A 21,688-nucleotide genomic window follows, 5' to 3' on the forward strand; every position below is an offset into this window, starting at 1 on the left:
GTTACGCCAGCGATAAAGACAAAAATTTTTCGAGTAGACAAGTTGGCTACTCCTTCATATAAAAGAAAATTTCAACTCTGGATTATACATAATTAATTCTCAAACATCAACTACAAATAATCGTCGAAAACTTTCTTATTTCAAATGGCACACCCGGTATTTCTATATCTCGTTTAACGTAAAAATTAATTTCGAAACTATCTTCATAAAATTTTCCTACATCTAAACCTGATAGTTTCTGAGCAATTTTTGATTTTTAATTCAAAACTAGTAAACCATTTTCGCCATTATTTCGTAAATGGTCCTTCTAAGGTATAAAGTGATCTGATTGAAATAACGAAGATTGTAGTAATTTTTCGTATAAGCTGCAACGTCGCAACATTCAAAATATTTTAGTCATATAAATCAAAACCGTAAGCACTAGTTCTTAGATACCCAAATTTTCAGAACAATCCCATGATTCGTTCTTCTTAAACGTCCCCCCACCGTGAGACACCCTGTATAGTAATAATCGAATTAATAGAGTTAAGCATAAAGACACAGAGTAGAGATGGTGAGTGAAAATTCACATAAAGCATAAAAGTTACTCTACTCAAAAGTCAAAACAGAATTAGTATTAAAACTAAATTTGTTGTTTGAATCCATATTAGCAGAGACATCTCTTGGGAAATTGTGAAAGCAGAATATGTTTCGAAGAGAATTCTGACGATGTGATGTCGTTACCAAGGAAAAATTGTTTTACGAGATATCCATTCTAATATTTGATATGGGAAAATCAATTCATTAGAAATATTACAAGCTATTTTGTACCTAGGTTTCAAGGATCAAATGGCATATTCAAGCTAAAGCTCCCGATCGAGGATTACTGTGAGGAGACCCTGCTACAGTCCAGAACAGGGGCTGCTCTCTTCCACAACCGCCTATAATTTAAAAGTAAAAGTAGACATTTAAATGCCACCTGCTTATTCTGAAGCATATTGCACATTGCTATGGTTATTGACAATGCAAACATTACCCCAGCATACCTACCCCAGTGCAATTTTTGACATTTTATGTCTGAGCTGGTTGAACGAATATTGCAGCATCCCTGTTAGTAATATAAAAATCAGTTATCTTTAATCAATTTGTCGAAAAGTTGTCGATATCGTTAAATTGTAACCTACATATATGGATTGGAAAACTACAGTAACGGTAATGTCCGATAAAGTTTTTCCAGGAATTTCCAACATAATCGAAAAACAAGGTAAACCGTTTATTTATTTATTTTTGAGCTTTCCTAGCCTTCATAGCTGCGCATTTCAGGAAATGAAGTTAAATCAAATCTACCACTACAGATGTCACTTTATTTCAATGTGATATATTCTCCCTTCTGGCTATTCATCATACTTATGTATCTTAATGAGAAGGTAAAAAATGTAGTATTGTAATTTGAAATGTTCAATTTCCAACACATCATTTTCCAGTTAGAAAGTTTCAACCATCTCCATAAATTTGTTATCATAACGATAATCTCTATAGCTATCGTTGTTGAGATATTGAGGTTATACTTGGGGTACGAAGGAAATCTTAGGGATAAAGTAAGTACCTACTCGGCTTTTTTGATTTCATTATGTATTATTTTTATATGATTAAAAACAAAATGAATGGGACCAAGGAAAAAAAAATTCTCATTACAAAGTACGTAGGTCCTATTACTATTAATTTTGTTTTTATATATTTACGTAACAATATCGAAATTTTTTCCAATTCATTATCAACAATCATAATTTAATAATATTAATATCTGCCAAAAAAAAAACATACGAAGACATATCCGGATTCACTTTTTCTGAGGTTTTTTTTGTTATTAGTACGTCATCCTCAACTTTATCACATCTTTCTGAAATTTTTGTCTATCTATTTGTCCGGTTAAGCTCCGGATTGGCCCAACCTTTTTTCCCAGGAATTTGACTGTTGGAAAGAGGACTTCCCAAAGAAGGTTTTAGACTACTTCTCAACTATTCACTATTTCGCCGCCATCTTGGAAAAATCAAATACATAAAGTACAGAAAATTCGTTCTGCAAAGCGGGTAGGCACAACTAGTCTAAAATGTTTCCAGAAAATCCTATCGTACAAGCTAAGCACAACTTTTGTACATAGCCAATCTGGTGACCATTTTTTTTAACTTACCTACCTGAATTTCATTCATTAGAAGATGTATACATCATATATCTGATATAGATATAGCTTGATAACTACAGATTTGATGTTCAATAATTGAATAATTCGGTTATAGGTCCCCGAGCTTGCTGGGTTCTGGATGCTATCTATACTTCTACAATTTCCAGTCCAGGGTATATTACTTTTCACCCCACAATTGAGTTTCGACGTTTTGGAGATAATTTCCCAATCTGTTATGTTCTCTATGCTGATTACAGAAATAATTTCTGGTTATATCGCTCTAAAGTTCACGGCAGCACAACAGGCTATTTATTTTAGAATTATGAAAATGAAAGGTGATATTTCCATGGCAGACATACAGGAGAAATATAGAATAAATTGAATTGATGATTTTAATTTTTTGACGGCCTTCAAAATGTAGGAAAAAAACATGAGAAAATAATATATTCGAGCTTAATTCGTGGAGGTGAGAATGTGTACAATGTTTTTCCTAAGTAACGGCCGGTTTCATAATCAAACCTAAAGCTGCTTTAACTTTAAAGCTTCCTTTAACCCTACTGAAAATGACACTCAAGAAAGCTTTAAGCTTAAAGTGACTTTAAATTTGAATATGAAACTGGGCGTAAGGTGCATAACTTCAGAGTGTTTCCACCGCTAAAATAAAATTAATGTTTTCAAATGAATATGAGCATTTGACGAAATCCATTCTGCGATTCTACAGAATCACGAAAATCTTCTCAAGTTTAAATTTTAATATCTGTTATATCTGAAAGAATAAAAATAAGAACATTATTCATTTAATAAAAGTGAAACTACTACTACAGCTACTTTTTATATCGAAATAGAAAGATATAACACAAAACAAAACAGAACAGCAACTTTTAATTCACAATGGAACAGAATTAACTAATTGAAACGAAGGTAACTAGTGGAACAGTGGCGTAACACATTTTTCTTTCTTAATGGCTGGGATAACCTTGCCTTTTCACTTTTCACACAAGAACAAATTATAATAAACTGAATGAAATTGTATCATTATTTTATCATTAGTATCTTGCTTCCAGGTTCACATACCTACTTCTTACGTAGGTAATTACAATCTGATCAATCTCCATAATAGATTGGATACTCTGGATACTCAATAAATAATAATAATAATAAAACTCTGAATACAGTGAAATAAGTATGTACATAGTTAAGGTTTGAATTTGAAAAAGGACTCAAAATTTCGAATGTGAAATTGTAGTATGATATTTTTTATGTTTCGTTCCAAAGATTGCGAATATCCAAGAAAATGTTAAAGGGAGCAATTAAATTATTTCGAAAATTAGGCATCGGACATTTTGATTATCCAGATTATCGCTTCCTCCTTCTAGCCTCCTATTATGTTCGATTAGATAATGGATCCGTATTCTCATCAAGTCATCAAGATGTCCCTCTCACTTCTCACTATGTGAAAGATTGGATCATGGCCGTAGATAGGTAGGGGCCAGGGTGGGTACGGACCCCTAGAATTAACTGTTCCCCCCAGGTACTGAAATCGATTGAATTTTCGATCAAGCAAACATAACACTACATTGAGTTACCCAGCTCCTCCCCCAGAAAAAATCCTGACTATACGAACTACGCCCATGGAAATGATTGACTGAAAGAATGATTGAATTGAATTTGATTCCAGCGATAAAATAATTGGAGTAGAAGAAAATAACTTTTTATTTTCATTCTGGAACTCAGTAAACTTCGTAAATTTCTCATGTTCGTTTGAAAGCATCCGACAAAGTCTGTCGCTGTTACACAAAGTCTTTGCAGCATTCAGCAGGAGAGCAGCAGCGAGAAGTGGTCCATACTGAAATCCGTCAAGCGCATGGTTGGCGAAGGAATAATTTCCACCTACCTACTTTCATTTGGTCCTGATTCTAAGTATTCACGACGTATGGCAGGTCCAAATTCAATGAATTCTTCGAATTTTTCGTCCTTTGTTGTTTCTCTTTATTCGTTGGAAGCGCGTCCATGATATCAAATATTTCGGTTCTATATTGACTGAGATAATTTAGAAAGTGAATTTCTATATATTTCCCATTTTTGGAGACCCTTCGGTTGCCCTTTAATTTTTAATTGAAAATACATCATTTTCCTAATCTTCTTAAGCACTTGTGAAAATTCTTCATTTTTTTAAGTACAACCTCTCACATTACGAAATATTTTTTCGCTTTTTGGGGACCTTTTTGATGCTTTTTTCCCCCATCTTACATAAAGTATAGGTATATACAAAATAAAAACTTGTATTAAACAAAATTCCTTCCCAAGACATGTGACTGACTCTTTCTCTCACAATTGAAATAAGCCCAAGAATAACCACCCCTCTCATGAGTAGTGTTCAGAAGTCTATTATTGGTAGAATGAAATTTGAAAATTTTCTTCGAAATTCATGCGGAATTGCGGAAAAAATGAAAAAAAGCAAGCAACTTCGCTGAAGTTGAAAACTATATTTTCCCTCATTCGTTTGCGCGGCAGTAGTCCAATAAAATGTTATCAGGCTAACAAGAATGATGGGAGTAATTTAATTAAATTGGTCAATTCCAGATATCCTATCTCGAAATGTGGTTTATTGCTTCGGCCTCCTGTTGTCCTAATCATGGAAAAGAGAATTCTATAGAATAAACAGATCACGAGCACATCAATCCATAGAGATTATGAATAAAAATTGTTCTGCCGAGGCTGAAGCATCCATTATGTACTTCATATTCGTACCACAACATATGGTCGAATATCGAATTCACAAATTCCAATCGATAAAAGAAAGTAAAGAAACTATGTATGTAAGTATAAATAAAAAAGTCACTTTCCTCTTTGTGGAGTTCCGATATTATGACATAAATATGATATCAAGAAGATGAACAAAATTAGTGATTAATATGATCTGAAAAACTCAGAAAATTCCTCCACAAAATACCATTGAATGATTGAAATGAGTTGATGTGGCTGATACTGATGCAAATCAGCAAATCCATAATTAAAAAGAAAGTGAATTGTGAATTACATGATTTTCACTAGGATCGTTGAGTATGAGTATATTGAATATTCATTGAATGAATATCCATTGAATTCAAAAGTTGAATACTCAAAGCTAGGAGTAGGATGAGATATTAACCCAACTAGACATGATGTAATTCAGATTCTAGTGTAATTATCTATTAGGTATACGGTATACTCATTAATTATGCGCAAAAAAACAAATGCAGCTAGAATATATTCGAAATTGTACCTAATCATTTTTTATTTATTGTTTCTTGTTTCCTACTAAAAAATTAATATTTAGGAAATGAATTGGGCGAACTAGTAAAATGAACTATATATCAATGATGGCGTAATCGTCTTGAAAGAAATCTGAATTAAATCAGGCGATCATTCGGGTAATAAAACAGATAGATCCACTTTGACCACTTCAGGTGTCTTCTTGCAATATTCGCAAAAAAAAAAGTAAGTTTGAGAAAAGAAATGACCTCTAGATGGGTATTTCCATTTTTCTAGCAGATTAGGAAGTGAAGAAATTCTAAATTTTTTTCGGAATATGCGGAAAAATGATTTTTATAACGCAGATGGCACCACCCAACATTAGGGTTCGACTGATGAAGAAATAAATACTAAAATTGAATTTTTTTGAATAGGTCAGCAAGAATTCAAAAATTCTGTTATGTGGGGGGTTCCGGCTCCGGGAATCCGGGTTCTAACATTTGACAACTCCTGTCTCCTATTCGAAATAGGTTATATTATGTCACCGTGATGGGAGTTATTTATTTTCCCGTTTCTTTTGAAAAAATGAACTTTATGCACCTCAATTAAATTCAGATTGCAATATGTGAAATATAAATTATAATATATATACATTTTTAACTTTTGTATCACATTATTTACCGTTAACGTATAAAAAAATCCCTTCATCAGTTTATCACAAAATTAATGTTTATTAAGAGGTTTTACCATACAAGATTATGTGATTAGAAATGAAACATAATAGAAAATTTTGAATCAAATCAAAAAGTATTTGCAAGGGAAGAAAAAGATTTTCAAACAACGCAATTTGAATTATCGATCGAGTACGATTCCTTCATTATCGGCCTAGTGTATATCGGTTCAGGATTTGCGCTTTTTATTTTATAGTAAGTAGAGTGAAAAGTGATATGAGAGTTGATTGAATTTGAAGTGTTTTATCCCTTTTAAATCTTTAATTTGTAACTTAAAGCTGGGATATACAGTAAGTACTAATTTCCATAAGTTTGTATATTGTTTATCGCCAAATTGTCGTTAAAAATATAACCTAAAACATGAATGTTTTGTCAAAATGGTAGCTGGTTATCTTTAGCTTTTGGGGTTACCGAGATTTAAGAAACATTTCTTAACATTTAAGCACATAATTGAAACTATCTAGATTATGCATTCGATAGGGTCAACAGTTTCTGCTTACTTTTGAAGCAGACTTGTTGTTCTAGTAATGTGAGTACAAACATTCCTCCCCATTTTATTATTAGCACCTATGCTTTTTGTTATATTCCTTGGTAACGTGAACTTTCGTGTTTAATGTTTGTTTGGCGTATCTACATAGGGTGCATTATCTTCAAATAGTAATGAAAAATGCCTTATTATCATTTTTGATCTGTTGTGTTCTGGCATGGTTTCACATTCATTTGAATTTTCTTGTTTCAGCTAGTGAAACTGGTGAGTGATTGGATTTTTAGAAGTTAAGATATAATAGGACATCATGGCTGCTTTGGGACAGCAAGCTGCTGCTGCTCTCCTCGATTTCAACCAGAAACTGGACATCAATTTATTAGATAGTGTTGTTGTAAGCATGTATGCTGGAAATGGAGAAACACAAAGAATAGCACAGGAGGTTTTAACAACTCTTAAAGAGCATCCAGATGCTTGGACTAGAGTAGACACTATTTTAGAATACTCCAGTAATCAACAAACAAAATATTATGCATTACAAATCCTCGAGCAAGTGATTAAGACAAGATGGAAAGTTCTACCAAGAAATCAATGTGAGGGCATAAAAAAATACATTGTTTCCCTTATAATCAAAACTAGTTCGGATCCAGAAACATTAGAAACTAATAAGACATATTTGAACAAATTAAATATGATCTTAGTTCAAGTTCTAAAGAGAGAATGGCCTAAGAATTGGGAAAGTTTCATACCAGATATTGTAGGAGCTAGTAAAACAAATGAAAGTTTGTGTCAAAATAATATGATAATACTTAAACTTTTGAGTGAGGAGTTGTTTGATTATTCTTCTGGTCAGCTGACACAAACAAAAGCAAAACATTTAAAAGACTCGATGTGTTCAGAATTTTCAGCCATTTTTCATCTTTGTCAGTTTGTATTAGAAAACTCACAGAATCCACCATTAGTTAATGCAACACTAGAAACACTACTCAGATTCATGAATTGGATTCCATTAGGATATATATTTGAAACCAAGCTGACAACAATGTTCATTTTCAAATTTCTTCCTGTTCCTATGTTTCGGAATGTGACATTGAAGTGTTTAACTGAAATAGCGGGAGTAGCAGTTAGTAATTATGACGAGGTATTTGTCAATTTATTTACGTATTCCATGCAACAGTTGGTAGTAATGCTACCATTGGAAACCGACATTAAAACTGCCTATGCTCAAGGTCAAGATCAAGAACAAAATTTCATACAGAACTTAGCACTTTTCCTGTGTACATTTTTGAAGGAACATGGTAATTTGATAGAATCTTCAGTTCAACCAGAACACCTCAATAATGCTCTAAGATACCTTGTTTTGATTTCTGAAGTTGAAGAGGTTGAAATATTCAAGATATGTTTGGAATACTGGAACAGCTTAGCTTCTGAATTGTATAGAGATGTACCTGCCGACTATGCAGATACAATAGTTCTGCAACCTTTCTCAACTGGCACCAATGGGCGCAGAGCCTTATACCACGATGTTCTGAACAAAATAAGATACATTATGATTTCGAGGATGGCAAAGCCAGAAGAAGTGTTGGTTGTAGAAAATGATAATGGTGAAGTTGTTCGAGAATTTATGAAAGACACAGATTCTATTAATTTGTACAAAAATATGAGGGAAACACTCGTTTATCTTACACATTTAGATTATGCTGATACAGAAAGAATAATGACAGAAAAACTGCAAAATCAAGTTAATGGTACAGAGTGGTCTTGGAAAAACTTGAATACACTTTGTTGGGCAATAGGCAGTATATCAGGAGCTATGCATGAAGAGGATGAAAAACGATTTTTAGTAACAGTTATCAAAGATCTTTTAGGACTCTGTGAGCAAAAACGAGGGAAGGATAATAAAGCTATCATAGCTTCCAATATTATGTATGTTGTGGGTCAGTATCCCAGATTTTTAAGGGCTCACTGGAAATTCTTGAAAACAGTTGTTAATAAACTGTTTGAATTTATGCATGAAACTCACGATGGTGTCCAGGATATGGCTTGTGATACTTTTATAAAAATTGCTCTTAAGTGTAGGCGACACTTTGTGACGACACAACTAGGAGAACCCTGTCCGTTCATTGAGGATATTTTAAGTGCTATTTCCTCAATCATTTGCGATCTTCAACATCAGCAGGTGCACACATTCTATGAAGCTGTTGGTTATATGATTTCAGCTCAATTTGATACTGCAGCTCAAGAAATACTTATTGAAAAATATATGGCCCTTCCAAATCAGGTGAGTTTACAGAGATTTTAATCAGCTGTGTTATTAGTTTAACAGGTTTGAGTTTGTTAATAAGCGCCAGGTCCTGCTTATAAGACCTGCGCCCTCTAAAAATCCTCAATGAAAATTTATATCTATGTGTGTTCGTGATCTATTGTGGCCTCGCTACAATCGCAATTTTGAACCTGTCGGGCTCAATTTCAGCGGGATTATGCAGATCCACTGTGTTAAGGATCCTATTGATTTTGATGGTAATTGGAAAAACAATTTTTGAGTTTTCAACATTTTTCAAAACATGGTGGGCAAGCTACATTTCGCAATTTTGAATCATTTGATATGAAATTTTGCATGTCAATGCTCATCTGAAGCATGACGAAGCCTATTGGTCAGAATCGATTTAGCCGTTTTGGAGTTTTTGGAAATTTACAGGAATTTCGGGTCCTTTACAGAAATGTTTTGCTTGTAATGCTATGGTTATTTTTAAAACTAATTTCTTTTCTGGCTATGAAAGAACAATTTCTATAGAATCTTGAAATAATTCCATGGTATTGTTAAAATCTAAGAAGGCGATTTGTAGAAAAGATTTAGTAATTCAGTAAATGACGATAAAGTAGAAACATTTCAAAATTTCAGGGAAATCGTTGAAAAAGAAAAAAAAATAACCATTTCAGAATAGCATTACTTCCGATTTTCCATTGATAAGTTTAGGACAAAAAGAGATATATATCAAGAATTGAGAAACATCATATATAGAGGATTACAAAAAGCAAAAATTGTTTGTCTCGTATTAGAAGATAGTACTGGAGATCTTCAAATTGGTGCAAAAAAGTTTCAACATCCATTTAATTCTGAATTTTTTTTTATTTGCAGGTTTGGGATGGAATCATAAACAAAGCTAGTGAAAATGTTGATATTTTGAAAGAGTTGGATGTTGTGAGACAGCTTGGTAATATTTTGAAAACAAATGTTAGGGCGTGTAAAGCATTGAATCATGCCTATGTCGTACAGTTAGGAAGAATATATCTGGATATGTTGAACGTTTATAAGGTGGGTAAAATTTTATGATTGCAATAATATTATAACAATTAATAAGTACAGCTTTGATGAAGAACTAGCTGATGAAATAATCTTCACAAAAGCTTTCATTCAATGATGGTTCGTATTGAAAGTATCATTCTAAACTCCACATGTAAGTAAATTACATAATTGTAGAAGAATCATGTAAATGTATGAGATGAACATACAGGAAATGAATAAAACACATAAACTTCATGCAGTAAAAAATTATATTGAATCTCAGGAAATGTGGCTTCTTTTATTAACTCAACATGAGTAATTCATCAGTTTTCATTGTATATTTCAGGTTATGTCTGAAAATATTGCAGCAGCGATATCTTTGAATGGAGAGCAAGTAACGAAACAGCCTTTGATAAAATCAATGAGGGTTGTTAAAAAAGAAACATTGAAACTGATATCAAGTTGGATATCAAGGTCGAATGATAATCAAATGGTATTAGAAAATTTCATTCCTCCATTCCTTGACGCTGTTCTCATCGATTATCAGAGAACCTCTGTACCTGCTGCCAGAGAACCAGAAGTACTCAGTTCTATAGCCACAATTGTAAATAAATTAGAAGGCTATATTACACCTGAGGTGAGTTGTCTCATACATTATTAATTTCAACAAGTATTCAATCAATTCTATTTGTTTTAGGTTCCCAAAATTTTCGATGCAGTTTTCGAATGTACGTTATCAATGATCAACAAGAATTTCGAAGAGTATCCAGAACACAGAACGAATTTCTTCCTTTTACTTCAGGCGGTGAATAATCATTGCTTCCCTGCATTTTTAACTATACCACCAGCTCAGTTCAAATTAGTTCTGGACAGTATCATTTGGGCATTTAAACATACAATGAGGAATGTTGCAGACACGGGTTTACAGATTTTATTGAAATTGCTACAAAATCTGGAACAGGTAGGTTATCAACTCACGCTCAATAATAACAGACTAATAAATTAATACTCTGTTTATTTGTTTATTTATTTTAATAATTGGTGGTGTAAGAAATTTTCGAATAGAGGCAGCTGTATAATTGCCAAGAAAAAGGCTTACATGAAAGTTAAAACTTGGCCAACTTACCATTTCTCGTTTTCGGGCTTCTTCTATTTCTAGTTACCTGAAATCGGTCTGAATGAGTACTTGAAATATGTGTATCTCAATTTTTTTCGGTTCTCGTTTCTGGGTAATTGTGCAACCGCCCTTAGTCCACTAGGTGGCAACACTATGGTTGGTGTTGCGGAAAAGGTTCTGAAATTATTACTTTCGTTTGAATCCTTCACTGCATATTTTTCTGATCAATAAAATTTTTATCTTGAACTTCCGTGGTTGGTTTTCTTAATTAATGAGCTTTAAAACTCCAAATTTAATATAACTCTTTAATTTGTTTATATCTCACTCACTTTTCAACATACACTGTTTTAAACTTTGACTGGGCCCATAACCTGTTAGGTTTCTCTCAATAAAACAGTTATCGTTTTCTTTTACAAATGAAAGAACTATTAACTTTATTAACAATAATTTAAATAAGGAAATATAACACATTATAAAGATTATGTTGTTATTATATTTCTTTACTATTTTACAGCACGAACAGGCCGCACCGAGTTTTTATCAAACTTACCTAACAGACATTCTGCAACACATCTTCTCAGTTGTGACGGACACTTCGCATACCGCAAGTCTTGCTCTCCATGCTACCATTTTAGCTTGTATTTTCTCGTTAGTCGAAAGTGGAAAAATCAAGTGTCAGTTAGGAGGCCCAGGTGTGGACAATGTTCTGTATATACAGGAATTCACAGCAACTTTATTGAGATCTGCCTTCCCCCATTTAACTGATCTACAAATCAAAGTTACAGTACAGGGAATGTTCAATCTCAATCAGGATATACCTGCATTTAAGGAGCACTTGAGGGATTTCCTAGTTCAAATTAGGGTGAGTGTTCTTGTGAAATTGCAAGGGTGATTTCCTTTCATTCATAATTGATGGAATTTATGCATTATTTCTTTGTTTTCTCTCAGGAATATACTGGTGAGGATGATTCAGACCTTTTCCTTGAAGAGCGAGAAAAGGCTTTACAGCAAGCACAAGCAGAGAAGTTCCGTAACCAGATGATGGTGCCAGGAATCATCAATCCACATGAAATTCCAGAAGAGATGCAGGATTAGCATTGATGATTAGGTTAGAGCTTGTAATTAATGATCTAAAATCTCATTATTTTAGATGGATATTTTTGTAATGTATCCCAAAACCTCAATAAAAATTCTGACCCCATAGTTATTTTACACCTCATATTATCATCATTCTCGATTGAATTAAAAGTGTAACTTGCTGTAGAATATCCTTTGAAGTCCTTTTATGTTTTTATATGATTTTAAATGAAATGGTTGATTCCACAGAAGGATTTTTGATCCGTTTTTGAACTACTGTAATGAGGAAATAATACATGGATAGACTGCATAAAACAACTATCTCCGATGAAGCTTTCTTTTCTACCAATTTTATATTCGTTATTTCTGTGATGCCTTTCAGCACTCCCAAGGAACTTCCAAGCAACAATTGGATTCAGTGAAGCATATCTGAATGAATTCAACTGCTCTAACTTATTGTTCACAAAAATTTGATCTTCTACAAATGAAATTTATAATTCTTTTTTTTTGTATTATTAGTATTGATATTTTTTTCACAAATCTCCATTTACCAAATTTGTTATTTTATGAGAGGGCTTTCGAATTTGACTGTGGGCAGCTTTTATTGGTTGAATAAGATGTGCATACATTTATTGAACTGAAATGAGGTGTGCCTTCAAGATACTAAACTTGAATTCAGAATATATTATGAAAATATTTATTTGTAGTCCTTCCAAACACTGTTGTATGCTACGACCTGTAATGTTGAATGAATTTATGAATGAAAATCAATTGTACAATGAATATTTTTTAAGGACATGTGAAATTGTGGTATATTGGAGTGCACGGTAGAAATAATTTAGAAGAAAATATTGTCTTGCTTTATAAATGCGATTTTTATCTCATCAGTTGGATGTTGTTCCTATGTTTTTTGAAATGTGTGTTGTTTTAAGTGGAACTTCTATGGCATCACAAAATTATGTACATTATTAAGTTTTAGTTATCTAGTTGAAATTTTTTAACAAATGACTTGTTTGATAAATTTTGAATATTAAATAAGTTGTTCAAAATATTTTGTTTCATTCCAACATTCTAATGATATGTGAGTGAAGACGTACGACAACGCTTCTCATCAATATTATTAAATTAATTAATTAATAAATAAATAAATTAAAAAATAATTAATTGATAATTTAGTTAATTTAATTAATTAATAAATTAGTGTAATGAGTTGATATAAGGTACCAAACATACTTGATTCATTTGACTGCGAAAAATGTCATACAATTATCAAACACCACAAAGTTATCACATACTCATCAAAAGATCAATTTTTTTGAGAAACGTCAATTCGATGATTTCCAATAACCTGTACAATGCCTAATGCAGAAAATACAGGCTGTTTTATTCGCTCCGAGCTTGCAATAAGCTTCATTTCATTCATTCAGAATTACGAAAGATATCACAGGGTATAACTTATATATTACCAGGTTTAACATCCAGGATATCATTTCTCTTATAAGAACAGACCCTTTATGAATAAGTAAACATAGAAAAACCAAAATTTGAATCCAAAAATATTTTTATTGAAACAACATTTATAATATGGGGGAAAAATGATCAGTACTTCGTCAGTGTTGTGTAAGATGAAAGCATGTTGATAAATAATTAAGATTTACAAAACATTACCATTTTGGGATTTCTTCGAAGCAAGAAATTTGTATACAAAAGTTATGAAATATAAGGTACTTTCTACATATATAAATATATATATTTTTTCGTTTGTAAATTTCCAAGAAAGATAGGAATTACACAAAAATACTAATATACACTATCTTTTATACATTTTGAATACGAATATAGTTCAAACTCACATTCAAAAATTGCGTAAAAATTGAACATGTAAAATATTTGACACATTAGAACAGTTAACAAATAACATACGAATAAACATTTGAAATGCCAATTATTTCAACTAATAAATCTTTAGTTGACCACAGCCATAAAATTTTCAAGGTTCTCCAATGAGGGCATACAGACATCTCTTGTAGTCTCCCGAACATTCATCCTGAAAAAAAATTGTAAAAGTTAAAATTTTACTTGCTTGATCGCGGATTCAACATCTATGGGTTCCCGTAGGAATTGTGACATTTTATATGTATTTAATTCAAAAATAAAAAAATTATTCCTAAAACATATATGAGGGGTTCAGAACTGAAGTGAACCAAGTCCACTCAGCCTAGTTTTGAGATGAATGGCTTAGAAGTTATTTATCTCCAATTAATTCAAAAGTGACTTCTTTATTTATTATTATTCTTATGTAAGCATATGCTGACATTCTAATCTTTTAAAATCTAAAGAAGTCACTTTTGAATTAATTGGTGATAAACAACTTCTAAGCCATTCATCTCAAAACTAGGCTGAATGGACTTGGTTCACTTCAGCTCTGAGGGTAGGTACATAAGTTGTTTCGTAAACCGGTTAATTGGGAGAAAAACAATTGTGAAGTGGATAGATTGCTAAAGCCGCCTCTGCCACAAATCATTAATGAAAGTTCAAAAATAATAGTAATTTTTTTATTTATTACAAAGATAAATTTTGGAGATCAAAAGGAAAACACATATTCAGTATAAACTCTCTATAATGTTAGAGGGAAACTTACGTAAAACAAAAAAACACTGTATCTTGCTACAAAGATATCGGGTTTTATCTATTATGACATAAAATATTTAAATTTAAAGTGTACTGTGCCTTATCAGATATGATGATTTTTTATAAACCATCAGTCGTTGATTGAAGTACAATAGGTACTTCAATCAACGCATCAGTTGAGTGTTCATGTTATGAACCGTTTTTTTCGATGGATTGAAGACATGCGTCGATCCAATATGCATCAATGAATGAACTTGCGTAGCGCATGCACAGTTCCCTCAATGTAACAAATTAGCGCGCGAATTTCGAGTTTTGACTATAGCCATATAAACTTTCAAACTCACCCTAAGTCTGTCCTTCAAAGATTTACCATACATGGTGTAATATTCTCTCTTGATTTCTTGCATATCTATTTCTGATCTTGTAACTATAACTCGGATGAGGTTTTTGTCCTCAGTTCCTATCCCTTCCATGTATTTGTGTAGGCATTTCGCGAAGAAGGCCGGTTTGTTTTTAATGGCGCGCACAATGCTGAGCAAGCAGTTCTCTGAATTTCCCGAGAACTCGTTTTTGATGGCTTTTTCGATATCGTGACCGGTCAAGTGCTGGTACTCTTCGAAAATCAGCCTCAACTGAGCGTAGTTGCGTTGGCACAATATCATGTTGAATGTCGATTCATCGGTTCCTAATTGTAGTTCACCTGGAATTATTTTTAGTCGGTAAATGTAAATGATAGAAATATATGTGGAATCGAATTGGGAAGAATACATCGATAGGCAACTTTTTCAAGTGGCAATCCTAATTTTTTGATGACTTTTCCTATCAAAAAAGTTATTAAACCTATATACATGAGTGTATCAAATGCCAAAATGTTATTGCCCTGATGATGACATATCATGTCGGAAGCGCTTTCTACTTACAGAGATATAAAAGATCATATATAAGAGATGTCAAGCCAATTTTCAGAGAAGAAATTAGTTGACATGGGAGTAATAAAAAAAAACTGTAGTTGAAATTTACCTGCTCTCAACAATTGCTGGGCATCGTATCTAGCTTGATGAGGGTCTGTTACCATGCTTTCATCTCGACCTGCTGCGCAAAGCGATACCATGAGTCGTTTGAATGTTCCAGAACTGTCACCTTTGAGGTCACTCTCCAGAGAACTTCTATAATCTGAAAATTTGAATTGGTGATTATACTTTGAGTTCTTATCGATTAGACGAGAAGCTACTCACGTTCATGATACGCCTGTCGAATTGTTCGGATCTCACTGTTGGACAAGGTACACATTATCTCGATCAATATGTCTTCATCTGTTCCAATGCCAGAAATAGCTCTGTGCAACTCTTTGGCATAATATTGCGGCAAGGGTGTCATCATGGCAACAATAACGTTTTCGAAATTCCCACTGAGCTCACTCTTCAGATCACTGATCAAATCCTTGAAAAATAATAGGATTAAAGGAGGAAAACTGGTGGTTGGAATATTTATTACCTTTCCGTACATCGTTTTGAATTCAACAATGATTTGCAGGCGTTGGACATTGGTTCTTCTTGTCAATACATTGATGATGGCTGCCTCGTCCGTTCCGAAACCTTTCATAGCTCTCCTGAGAACTTCGGCATCTGCCCTGGGGTCGAAGGGATGAGCTGGAACCACTGTGGGGGTTCCCTAGAAAAAAATCAATTCGATGTTGATGAATCGATAAGGCGCGATATAAAAGTGCGATTTTAGTTTGGGACCACACTTTATTCTGGAAAGTTGTATATTTGTAGATGTGGAAAATTCTCAACGGAACATTCATAAAACACAATTTTTAAGACTATTCAGTTTTTGAAATTAGACATGGAAATAACTCAGATCTTTCAGTGTATACCTTATAAGTATAAATTCGCAATGATTGGTTTGCTGGCCTTGAGCAGTGGAGTTATTTATATGGATAACGAAATGAGATTGTTCGAAGCCTTCAATGTGATGGTTTTACAACTTGGACGTAAATGTTACATATTGAAACTATATGAAACTTGAAAGCGATAGTTTTGGTTCACTATTGAGTATTAATATACTTATCTATTACCCATCAGAGACGATTATGGCTGATTTGTTTTTGAAATGAATTGAATTCAGTTAATTATATTCTTCTTTCAAGGAATATATCTAATATTTATAGAGAGTTAGTGAAAAGTACCTTACGTACAAAAATCATATCATATTTTTTTCTAGACAAATGCCGGAACAGGTCCATTTTTATTCAAATTACCGTAGATTCGGGTGATTTGGGACGATTTTGAAATTCAACTTGTCATATTCAAAAACGGTGACCTATTTTCATGTGAGAAAGAGGTTCAAATATGCTAAATGACTCAGACTATTGATTAGGATATATAGCATGCTTCAGAATTCAGATATAAATTAAAAAATAAAATATACTTGTCCCAAGTCACCCACCCACCGAGTTGGGAGGCTTAGGACACAAGTTAAAATCCATTGATTTCTCAACTCTCAAATGAAATAGGTGACTTGGAACGGTGTATAGTTTTGAAAAATTAGAATTTGTGATTATATAGTTGAAATTCGGTAAGGAAATTAAATGATAAACCCCTATTACAGCGAAGGTAAATATATATTGCAACTCAAATGTAAAAAACTAAACAAAACAAGACAACTTTGATTTCTGTCATTCTTTGGTGATTTCCTTGTGGAAATAACGTAAATATCCTGCGAAAAATCAGCATATATCCTGCTGCCAATGCGCCGCTTATTCGAAATTGTCCCAAGTCACCCTTTGAAACAAAAAAATGAATGAATGAGATCCGTGTTGCCGTTTGATTTGTAAACAACCTTGTTTCATGACATATCTAATATCCCAATATCCCACGTATCCAGAAAAAAAATTACACACGCACAAAGTGAAACACATGTACAGGACACTAGAAAGTATAAGGGCCATAAAAGAATGCGCTTTTACCCTCCTGAATTCGTTAATTTTTTCTGTCAATTCAAACGCTCTGGTCACGGCAAACTCAACAGGAATTAAATGTTAAACTAACCGAAAAGACGCAACAAAATCTTATAAGTTTGTCCCTTCACTCATAAATGGTAAGAAACAAAGAAATCTGCAAGGGGGTAATTGTCCCAAGTTACAGGACTGTCCCAAGTCACCCGAATCTACCGTTACGCAACTTTTCATGCATAATTGAGAAGTTATAAACCCTTAGGTGGGATGGAGGATCATAAGTGGATTGACCTTTTATTGCTCAGAATTATTTGGTCATCGATGAGATTTCTTTTACCCTATCTTCTTTATAGAGGTTGAAGAATTATTGAATTACAATTTTTATTTTTATGTATTTTGAGGTCAACAAAGGCATACACTCTTGGAGTTATGGAGTTTTTCCATATTTCGCCTTATCACTGAGCTTTGTTAAAGGTTCATAAGTACCTTATGAAATGGTGCAACATGTTGAGTACTGTTAGGATAGTAGTTGGAATGTCCACTTGGCGCATGGTGTCCCTGAGGATATCCACCACCATGATGATGTCCTCCATGTGGGGGAGCACCTCCAGCATTCGATGGGTAGGGAGAAGAAGATGGTGGTGCTCCCCCAGTAGGAGCTGGTGGATAAGCTCCCCCATGAGAGGGATAACCAACACCCCCTTGAGGAGGGAGATGTGACCCCCCATGGGGTGGAAAACCAGCACCTCCTTGAGGAGCAATATGCGACCCTCCATGAGAAGGATAACCAGCACCTCCGTGAGGAGAATGGCTTGAACCACCATGAGAGGGGTAGCCTGATGCACCTCCTTGAGGAGGATAACTTGCACCTCCTTGAGGAGAGTGGCTTGGTCCACCATGAGAGGGGTAGCCTGATGCACCTCCTTGAGGAGGATAACCTGCACCTCCTTGAGGAGGATACCCTGCACCTCCTTGAGGAGGATGCCCTGCGCCTTGGGAAGGATATCCTGCTCCTGCCTGAGGAGGATAAGCAGATCCGCTAGTAGGATAAGGTTGTGGCATATATATTGGGGAATTCATGCTAAATCCGACACTAGGAGGGAATACTCCTCCACCTTGAGGAGCATTATTAGAGGGATATGGTGCTCCCCCTCCTGAATATGGTTGCCGTGGATAATTATTGCCACCCTGTGATAGAGGAACATTTTTGTTGAGGTAGATGTGATTGGTTAAAAAAGATCTTTCAAACTGAAGAAGTTTTTGATAATAAAAATCAACTTGATATGACATTCAACAAAATGATTCAATGAAAATCAGCGTTTATTTTGTAGTTATGCATTAAAATTACATGAGGCTTCATTGTTAATTTCATTATATTTTCTGGCAAGACATATTCTGAACATATTTTCAATGATAATACCTACTCTTTATGAAATAAATGACCATACCATAATGTTATTAATTATCTAAAGCTTGTGAATTGAAGCGATGAAAATTATGTTTTTAAATCTCTAGAAAACGCTCTCAGTAAGAAAGATCCTTATTACTGTTTAGATACACTATAAACTTGCCGAAATAATATGAATCTATAGGTCCTATTCTAAAAATATACCTATTCCATTCTTGATCTGATAATATTGACACGCGAGGGATTGAATTAGGAAGTAAAAAATATAGATAAGTGAGTTACGTGGATTTCTATCAGTTCTATCTTGTAATTCAAGGCTATCATTTTCAAGCACTTTATTGATTTTTTGTATCAGCAGGGTTTACCCATGTAGTACTACTCATAACAGGTGAAAAAGTCAAGATACTTGAAGATAAGTTTTATCACGGAAAAACCAGTGTTTTCTCTCTTCTCTACTAGGTCCTAACGATTTATATTATTCAATGATAGTTTTTTTGTCCATATTTCTGTCAATTCACAAATTATACCTATATTCAAAGACTGATAATATTGCCAATGGAATGAAAACTATATATTTTGAATTTGCTGATGAAGGAACTAAAATAAAAATCATGGTTACGTGAAAGTCATTTATACATATTATGGATCCTATAGAGTGTAGTGAAAAAGTAAATAAGTAAATGATTACTGAAAATTTACCTGAGGATATCCAGGATAACTCATTTTTTCACACTGTAACAGAAAAATAAACATTAATACATTCTACTTTAAGATGTCGGCAGAGAAAATTGCAATTGGCAATTTTTATCAAGAGTTTAATTTCAAGGTTTAGTTATTATTCCAAATTCTTGGGGGAATTTCATGAATATTCACGCTGAATTTTTGGTTTTAATGGAGCTGTCGTATTAGATGCGTTATCACGAAAAGGGCTTCTTTGATCGTTATGAAATCTTTAAATTTAAAGTTTTTCACATCATAATTGAAACATTCAAGTTGATTGCTGTTTCGAGAAGGGAAAAATATGGAAAATTAATTTGATGTTATTCAGTGAGAGTAAATGAACTAAATGAAGTTAAACTATTATGTGTTCCTTTATATGTTTAAAATAGTGCTATGATAATTTTTTCTCGTCAAAATAGATCGATCGCATTTGTTAAAAATGGATAAAATGGTTATAAGGTAAGGTAAATTGAGGATAAATATTGACAACATACCTAATCTGTAAATTTATTTGAATTTGAAGATATATTCCCAAGAACAGGTATGGTTTGAAATCATTTTCGTTATTTTTATCTAGGTACTTCGAAAGAAACAGCAGAACCAGAGAGTCAATTTTTACAGATATATTTAGATAAATATTTATTGTCAACAGAATCGCGCGGGCAAAAAAATTTAAAGTACTTAAGTATATCAACCAATAACAAAAGTAACAGGTTGAGGATTAACAGCTTATTTTTATAATTCATCCACTAAAATAATTTTTGTTTATTTGTTTCAATAATTACAAAAGGTGTCCAGAGATAAGATGACCGCGAAAAAGTAGTTATCGTAAAATCTGGTCCTGGTTATACACGCCTATATTGTTTGACAACATGAAAATAAAGTATAGTAGGCCAGCTCCTATTTGGTTATTCGAAGAGAGTTTGACTCGCTATATAACGTAACATAAGAAAATGTGAAATTGCTTTAGATATTTCACACAGTTTGTACACTTACCGGCTTTAGGAAATTGGGAATTGCAGCAAAGCAGTTACACAACAGCTATTTCGTGGCACAAAAATCACAATGACAAAAAGAACTTTGATTAGACAAGTCTCACCCAATGAACTGATAAGAAAACAACGGCAAATGGCAATAAAACATATAGTAATCCCGTTCCAAAATTAATCCCGTAGGCTGGGTGGGAGAGCCTTTGAAGTGGATCACCTTGCAGAGTTGCCATGTTCAAATTAAATTCTGGATATAGCTGTAAACTATTGTATTTGTATTGTGTATTGCTTACCGAAAATGTGAAAGGGAGAGATGATATAAAAACGTCGTTCAGCTCAAATTAGATGATGAACTACCTTGCAGACCGGAAAATAACACGCACAATAGTCATATTGCTGAATAAGGATAGCACTATTCATGGACTTGGGGTTTCCAAATAAGAATAGTACTAGGCACTAGGCATATAGGCACATCGAAAAGATTTAGGAATACAGAGATCTCCAAACCATACCTATGGTACTTGAAATGACAATTGGGATGGTCTTGTCTCCCAGGAGACAATGGAGTTTGAAAGATATCAATATCAAGACCCCTCCAATTGTCATTTCAACTACGGGCCTGATACTAAATAAACTACCAGAGAATTGGATGAAAATATCCATAAAGTCATGCAGAGTACATGGGAGATGCAGAGGAACACCAAAAAGAACACCATCCTCTTCCACTCAAGAAGTGCGGGCAAATCAGGAACCGGATCGAGTTGAGGAGGAGACAGGACCTGATCACCACTATGATCCAGAAAAACGAGAAAGGGCTCCAACAGAGCTCAATCCTTCTGATATCTGAGATGAGTAAATGGTCGCATTCAGCGGACGAAACAGTTGCGCAACTGT

General features: G+C 33.6%; 3 protein-coding genes across 8 annotated transcripts; 2 read left to right on the plus strand and 1 right to left on the minus strand.

Moving 5' to 3' along the window:
- Positions 1–1,034: 1,034 nt before the first annotated feature.
- LOC123313820 (transmembrane protein 17-like) lies at positions 1,035–2,544 on the plus strand. 2 transcript variants are annotated; one of them, XM_044898858.1, is made up of 4 exons: positions 1,035–1,243; positions 1,303–1,406; positions 1,464–1,577; positions 2,277–2,544. In XM_044898858.1, exons 1-4 carry the CDS (start codon positions 1,168–1,170, stop codon positions 2,541–2,543), a joined length of 561 nt encoding a protein of 186 aa, XP_044754793.1. In that variant the 5' UTR covers positions 1,035–1,167; the 3' UTR covers position 2,544. The 2 variants fall into 2 exon arrangements, with proteins under 2 accessions (XP_044754793.1, XP_044754794.1); XM_044898859.1 differs by having other exon boundaries at positions 1,180–1,243; positions 1,290–1,406.
- A 3,733-nt stretch (positions 2,545–6,277) lies between these two features.
- Positions 6,278–13,139, plus strand: LOC123313014 (exportin-1). Of its 3 annotated transcripts, XM_044897674.1 has the most exons (8): positions 6,511–6,655; positions 6,866–8,891; positions 9,750–9,926; positions 10,243–10,533; positions 10,594–10,857; positions 11,528–11,875; positions 11,962–12,121; positions 12,473–13,139. In XM_044897674.1, exons 2-7 carry the CDS (start codon positions 6,921–6,923, stop codon positions 12,106–12,108), a joined length of 3,198 nt encoding a protein of 1,065 aa, XP_044753609.1. In that variant the 5' UTR covers positions 6,511–6,655; positions 6,866–6,920; the 3' UTR covers positions 12,109–12,121; positions 12,473–13,139. The 3 variants fall into 3 exon arrangements, with proteins under 3 accessions (XP_044753608.1, XP_044753609.1, XP_044753607.1); XM_044897673.1 differs by lacking the exon at positions 6,511–6,655 and adding an exon at positions 6,278–6,416 and having other exon boundaries at positions 11,962–13,139; XM_044897672.1 differs by having other exon boundaries at positions 11,962–13,139.
- Positions 13,140–13,633: 494 nt separating this feature from the next.
- LOC123313520 (annexin B11-like) lies at positions 13,634–20,960 on the minus strand. 3 transcript variants are annotated; one of them, XM_044898437.1, is made up of 9 exons: positions 20,802–20,960; positions 19,785–19,817; positions 18,639–18,865; positions 18,164–18,539; positions 16,216–16,392; positions 15,957–16,161; positions 15,742–15,894; positions 15,066–15,421; positions 13,634–14,137 (listed from the first exon to the last, which is right to left on the minus strand). In XM_044898437.1, exons 2-9 carry the CDS (start codon positions 19,806–19,808, stop codon positions 14,081–14,083), a joined length of 1,575 nt encoding a protein of 524 aa, XP_044754372.1. In that variant the 5' UTR covers positions 19,809–19,817; positions 20,802–20,960; the 3' UTR covers positions 13,634–14,080. The 3 variants fall into 3 exon arrangements, with proteins under 3 accessions (XP_044754372.1, XP_044754371.1, XP_044754373.1); XM_044898436.1 differs by having other exon boundaries at positions 18,164–18,865; XM_044898438.1 differs by lacking the exons at positions 18,164–18,539; positions 18,639–18,865 and having other exon boundaries at positions 20,802–20,955.
- Between the last annotated feature and the right edge of the window lie 728 nt (positions 20,961–21,688).

The sequence above is a fragment of the Coccinella septempunctata genome, chromosome 5 (genome assembly GCF_907165205.1).
Source record: "Coccinella septempunctata chromosome 5, icCocSept1.1, whole genome shotgun sequence".
Lineage (NCBI taxonomy): Eukaryota > Metazoa > Arthropoda > Insecta > Coleoptera > Coccinellidae > Coccinella > Coccinella septempunctata.